The 6,534-nt window shown below is 41.1% G+C and overlaps 1 protein-coding gene across 2 annotated transcripts; it reads right to left on the bottom strand.

Annotated features, from left to right (window-relative positions):
* Nucleotides 1–516: 516 nt before the first annotated feature.
* LOC148415987 (pannexin-1-like) lies at nt 517–6,519 on the bottom strand. Of its 2 annotated transcripts, none has more exons than XM_088427272.1 (8): nt 6,374–6,519; nt 4,666–4,855; nt 4,051–4,166; nt 3,711–3,898; nt 3,254–3,532; nt 2,180–2,402; nt 1,738–1,969; nt 517–1,419 (listed from the first exon to the last, which is right to left on the bottom strand). In XM_088427272.1, the coding sequence occupies exons 2-8, from the start codon at nt 4,844–4,846 to the stop codon at nt 1,331–1,333; spliced, it is 1,308 nt and encodes a 435-aa protein (XP_088283398.1). In that variant the 5' UTR covers nt 4,847–4,855; nt 6,374–6,519; the 3' UTR covers nt 517–1,330. The 2 variants fall into 2 exon arrangements, with proteins under 2 accessions (XP_088283398.1, XP_088283397.1); XM_088427271.1 differs by having other exon boundaries at nt 518–1,419; nt 3,254–3,538.
* Nucleotides 6,520–6,534: the final 15 nt, after the last annotated feature.

Here is a 6,534-nt window from a genome sequence, read left to right as displayed (position 1 = left end):
CTGATTTACACGTTTTTTTTCGAGTTAGAGCTACCAAGTGCGTAAGTCTTTTTTTTTTATTGACAATGACAGCTCAAAAGTGAAAAATCTAAATTTGGTGTACTCGTTAATGTCGCTGTCATCACTAGTGTCTTATAATGTTTTTTATTCTCTATTGGGAACAAACTTTGTTTAAATCATTTTAGCCGATAAAATGATTGGAAAAGAAAAGATGATGTCATAACCAAGCAAGCAGAGGCAGCTGGTGGGCCATGGTGAACCGTTGTTGAACCTGCGGCAGCCTGATTTTTTTTATTTTTTTGCATTTTTGTTTGTGCTAGCTGATGTTTACGCCTTATCCCAGACACGCTTATCATGTAGTAGAAAATATCATTGCAAATACTCAGCAGCAGGATGAAAAGATGATTGAAAAATAAAATTTCAAAAGGAATGATATGTTTATTGCCTGGTGTTTTTTTTTTTTTAAATCACAAATTAGGGGGCATGAAAAACGGGAAAATATCATCTGGCAATAGCAAAGAAGCTAAAGTTGCTGTGTTGCCGTTGACTTATTTTAAGTATCTGGTAAAACGGTATAAGAATCATTGCTAAAACATAGAAAAAATCAGATTGCTATACTTTTTGTGCATGCTATTTTTAGATCAGGAACACCATTAAACAGAAAACATTTACAGTTTATGTACAATTGAAAAAAAAAAAAAACAATTCAAGATTTAATGTCACATATTTGGTATGAAAAAAAGAACCAAAATCAAGATACAAAGCACTTAAGCAGCTAATTTAATTCCTGAATGACAGACAATATAACACAAACAGATATTTAGTCAACACGAATGACAAAAGGTATCACTTCAAAAAAAAGAATCCAGGCTTACAACACATTCAAAGTAACTTCATGAGCATATTAAATACATTTTTACATTCATGTGGCCAGTATAAAAGATGCACCAAAAACAAGTAATATGAAGCAACGCCATCCAGTGTAATTAACGCGTTGTACCGTCATTGTCAATTCTTAGATTATTCCAGTATACCCAGACTCAAAATAGCATTACAGTATGCCATCGTATCCATGAGAGTATTTGCGTCATAGCGATCATAAAACACAAGAAAAACAGTGCAAATAAATACATCAAGTCTCATTCTGATGATGTCATTATAGTTTATAGATAGTAGAACAAATGGTCACATGATCCCAGTGGTCTTGGTACATCCCATCATAATTAAGCAAAGGCAGCACACACAAGTATAGAAACAACATGCAAATGAGCTGGATGGATATGCAAATGTGACGACATCACGCGGTTCTAGCGGGAAAGTCCGCAACCGATCACATTGCTCGCTGCCGTAGAGCCCCGCCCTCAATGTTTGTTCTGCTGCCCGTCACATCGCCATTGCCCGGCAATAAGGGAAGCAGCTCTGGAAAGACATGAGATGTTTCGAAATAAAACTTCCCACAAAGAATGTCATCTATTCTCTTACTGTCGTTTGAATTTCCAAATTAAAACTTTCTGTTCAGTATTTCAACTTGAATCTTGGCTTATAGCTTTTCTGCAAAATAAAACTTCCTGCCCGTGACTCTCTTTTCCAAATTTCTCCTTCTTCTGAAATATGTAACTTTTCAAAATAAGATTTCCTACTTTTGTTGTTTCATTTTCCTTTCTTCTGTAAAGTTTGACCTCACAGCTTCTTTAACATTTTTCTTTTCAAAACAAAATTTCCTGTCTAGCATCCTACCTTTCATCTCAGTTCCCATCGCTCCTTCATCCTCGTGTTTGTTGTGTCTTGCACTCTTGTTCTTTTCCGGCTCTTCCTTGTGGATGTCAAGCCGGTCTGGTTTGGCCGCCCCTTCGGCGGCCTTCTTGGCGTCCACTGTGTCCATCTTGACCAGACATAGTGTCTGCAGCAGACCCATGGCGTCAAAGTCCTCACCCGAGCATTCTCCTCCTTTCTTCAGCAACTCCAGCACCTATACACAATTAAGACATCATTAAATAATGACATAGATGAGACTTATTGGACCAAAAAAGACAGAATTGAACATATTAGGAGACATCATTGGACACGGACGGACATAATGGGACACTGAGGGACACAATAGGACATGTTATTGGGCACTGCAGAAACAAAACAGGGACCTTATAGAGCAATTTGGATTATGTTTCGCATACACCCGGACCTTGATGTACTTGTAGGACTTGAGTTCGCTGATGTTCTCCTCCAGGAAGAGCAGGTAGAGGGAGAGGTCATCCCATTGGCCGCTGGGCGTTGGCAGGACACTCACAGTGGGCAGCGATTGGTAGGTTTCCAGGAAGTGGGCGTAGCGGTGACATAGAAGGGGGCGGAGACTGGCATAGATCACCACGGGAACCAGCGCAGAGAAGATGATCAAGTTGACCAGGCTGGGAGGAGAACGCTTCCGGTTGACTTTCAAAATAAAACATCCTTTCCAGCAGTTTCCATTCTTCTGAATTTTCAAAGTAAAACTTCCAGCGGGTCCCATTGTTATGTAAAGGTTGGTTTTTCAAAATAAAATTCCTGCCTCTTACTTTTCATCTGGTCACTGTCCTTCTGCAGTGTTTGTCTTTTTCTAATTTTTTTTTTTTTTTTTGCTAAGACAGCATGTCATCAAGTTTCATGTTAAGTGTCTATCCTTATGACATTTCAAAACACAACTTCCTGCAGAGCATTACCTCATAGTTACCTCATAGTTTCATCATTTGTCCTCAAAAGCAAGAGCTTCTCAGGTTCCATCCACCCAAAATGTTTGCATTTTCAAAATAAAGGTTCGTGCCCAGTATCTTACCTTTGATTTTTGGCTCTATACTGCTGCAATTTTGGCTTTACAAAATCAAACTTCTTCCCAGTATCTCGACTTTCTCAATTTCTATTTGTCAGACCTTCCAAAATAAAATGCCCTTTCCAGCCTCTCACATTTCATCCGACTTTTCAAAATAAAATATCCTGCCCAGTGGCTCACTTCTGAGCTTTTCAACTGTACGATGCCTTGCCTTTTACGTATCGTTGGCATTCTTCTGACTTTTCAAAATAAAACTTCCTATCCAGCATATGTCACATTTCAAATCTTCATTGTTTTGAATCCCTGTACCCCCTTTCATAGCAGTTTCCATCCTTTTCTGCTATTCCATTTTTCAAAAGAAAACATTCCCGTTGAGCATTTCTTCCTGTCCCACTTTCAAAGCTTTTGTAACGTATTTGCCTTTTCAAAATAAAACACTCCGCATGCATGTACCTGAGCAGCGTGAAGACTCCCACGGCGATGAGCTTGCACTGAACCTTGTCCGGGACGGTGGAGTCGTTGGCCAGCAGGCCCACCCTCAGCGTGCAGCCAAAGTCGTCGGTGAGCGAGGCCAAACGCAGGTAGTAGGCCAGGTAGAGGCAGGCGCACAGCAGCGTGGCCAAAGTCAGCCCTCGGCACAACAGGTAGCGAGCCAGCAGGACTCGAGAGCAACGCTTGGTCATCAGGAACTTCTCCACCAGCGGGTAGTTGAAGCAGCCCTCCGTTGGGTCGCTGCAACTTGGCATGGAAAAAATGTTACGGTGAGATGGAAACATTGATGAAAAAGTGAAAGAAGTGTTAATGCAAACAAAAATACCCAAAAATAGCCAATTAAAAAACTAAAAACACTGCATTCAAAAAAGGATCAAATTGGGAAAAAAAAAAATAAATAAGAGTGGCGAGAGCGTACCTATCAGCTCCCTGCGAAGCGTCGGTTGTCATTCGTTTGGCGAGCGTGACGGCTCGGTTGTAGCATCGGTCCAGCTCCTCCATGATGAAGCCAAGGTCCGACTGCAGCAATGGCGCCGACCAGAACCTCCAGAACAGCGCCGGACTGTACGTCAGCATGGCCACCAGCAGCAGGATGTACGGGAAGAACTGTGACCCAAACACACGTGAGTGAGTGAGTGAGTGAGTGAGTGAGTGAGTGAGTGAGTGAGTGAGTGAGTGAGTGAGTGAGTGAGTGAGTGAGTGAGTGAGTGAGTGAGTGAGTGAGTGTTGAGTGAGCGAGCGAGTGAGCAAGCGAGTACCTTGTGCAACCACAAAGGCAGCGTGTGTGTATGCACAGAGGCCCAGCAATACGAGTCCACATACGCCGCCTGTCTCCATGAGAAGTTGCTAGGAGCGAAGCAGCTGATCTGAGTCCCTGAAGGCAACAAACAAACGAAAACACAACTCACCAAACAAACCTCACCATGTGAAACTCCTCATTTTCATAGTAAGTCATCACTATACTGGAACAAGACTCCCGCCAAATTCCAAATATGGTCACACACAATGATGCAACATCATATTTGGACTTGCTTGCTAGTGAGCTGCTTTTAAACCTATAGGACTGTACTATAGTTAATTTGTGACATCAAAGGGAAAGAAAAAACTAAATTCCATACTGCAAAGTCGAATTTCTGTTTGTTAGCTTGTTATCAGGCTATTTTCTGGTTCACCAGGGAGGGTGGGAAAATGGCTACATTTTTTCATCTTTTTTTCATCTATTCGAATGGTTGAGTGGCAACCTCGAAAAAAAGTCCTGCATGACATTTGTATTTGAGAGCCTTTGAGCAATATAGCTAATTCCTAGTACAATGGTGACATAATGGTGAATGGGGTCGCTTCTGAATAAGGCATAAGTGAATAATGGCACTGACCGACGGACACTTCCTGCGCGAAGGCCAGAGAGATGAGGAGGAGAGGAAGACCCACGGCCACGCAGGTCACCATCTTGTCCACAGCCAGCTCGGTGCGTATGCTGCGGTATCGGGCCTGGTTGGGATCCTTCAGGAGGAAGTCGCTGAACACATACTCGGTGGCCACGTGGGCGATGGCCATGATCAAGCACTGAGACACAAGATTAAGTACAGCTCTATAACTAACATCTTGTTACATTAAAACCTTATGTAACATGTTTTGAAATACCTGAAATAACACGCTAGTCTCCATTATTATACTTGCGTTATTATAATAGGACCATTTCCCGAAATTATACGGGAAGTCGGGCATTTTGGTTTGAAGCTGTCAGTTTATGTGAATTTGGCAATTAAAAAAAAAAATAAAAATAAAAAAAAAAACCCTGAAACCATTTTCACTGACAACAAATCGAGTGAACTGGTCTATCATAACGAGGTGCATCAAAAACTGTCAAGAACCCATCCCTGGTATTGCACAGGAAGTCAGCCATTTTAGCAGAAAGCATCCATTTTGCCCACTAGAATTTTGACAAATTGTTAAGCTCCTGCCATCAGTTATACTGATCGACACTAATTTGGCTGGACATGAAATAAATGCACCAAAAACCCTAAAGGAGCCATGCCCCAAATTAAACAGGAAACAGGCTAGTTTGGGCAAATTCCAGGGCTTGTATGCTGACAAACCGAGACAAAGAAATTTCTTAAACTAAACTGTGATGCTTTTGAGCATATACCATCTGATGTGGATGGAACATTACATCAATTATGATGAGGTTTCGACACTAGATTTTGAGGGCTACCTGCAGCTTTTTGTTTTGATAAAAATGGAAGCCGGTCACGATGAGAGCGTCATTGACACTGGTACGTAGACCGCAGACGGGTGGTAAAAGTTGCCAAACCAAAATCGTGACGCCCAATGTGACTCATGACTTGAGATTCAAATGACACACAACAGACATCACATGAAGCATTCTGTGAGTGTTTTTAAATTTAATGCCAAACTTCCTTATAATCTTGATCAAATTAGTAGTAAACACAAGACACGTGTTAAGGGTGTCTCATAACCTTCCAATAATGACAGTACAGTATATAGATTACAGTACGTACATTTCCCTGGGATGAATAGTGTCTATTATCAGTGTACTGTACGTGAGTAATGAGTCGTGAAAATGAGTGAAAATGTGCTCGAAGCTGTGACACTCCCCATTTATCATCAAACATTTGGATAAATTTAAATTGTCAACATGCTGCCTGTTTCAGGAAAATATCATTCTGCCGCACAAAAACGCGCCACTAATGTTACAAAAATACAGCAGACATGAACGAGCTTGTCTGAGGCATCCATCGCTCTTGCTGCATTGCATTGAATGTGCAGCTGTCTGCTTGCAGGTTAAAAATAAAAGCAAGTACAAAACAAGCTGCATCAACAACTGCAACGCAACTTCTCCATGAACATTAGTTTTTCTTTTACTTCACAACAGACGTTTGTCAAGTGATGTACGTTTACTTTCTTTTTGATTTTACAAAAAAAGTTGAATGAAGCGAATGTTGTTTTATTAACACTTATCACACAATCATATGCATGGATGCGTCACTCAAGAATTATTGAAAATTGATTGGAAAAAACGAGTAGTTAAAAAACAAATTAAAGCATCGAAATGTTACTCACCTTTCCGTTCTTTACAAGTGGCTCACTACTCTAGCATGGCTGTGTTCACAACATGTTTGGAGTTTTCGAGGCTGAGTTGAAGAAGTTAGAACATGTGTCCAGCGACTGATTCAACAGTTGGAACAAAAGATAACTTTCACTACGAAACCACTTCCGGTAGC

This window comes from Hippichthys cyanospilos, chromosome 11 (assembly GCF_059441005.1).
Source record: "Hippichthys cyanospilos isolate Australia breed blue-spotted pipefish chromosome 11, RoL_Hcya_1.0, whole genome shotgun sequence".
In the NCBI taxonomy this organism is placed as follows: Eukaryota; Metazoa; Chordata; class Actinopteri; order Syngnathiformes; family Syngnathidae; genus Hippichthys; species Hippichthys cyanospilos.
This window is presented reverse-complemented; position numbering and strand designations above follow the sequence as displayed.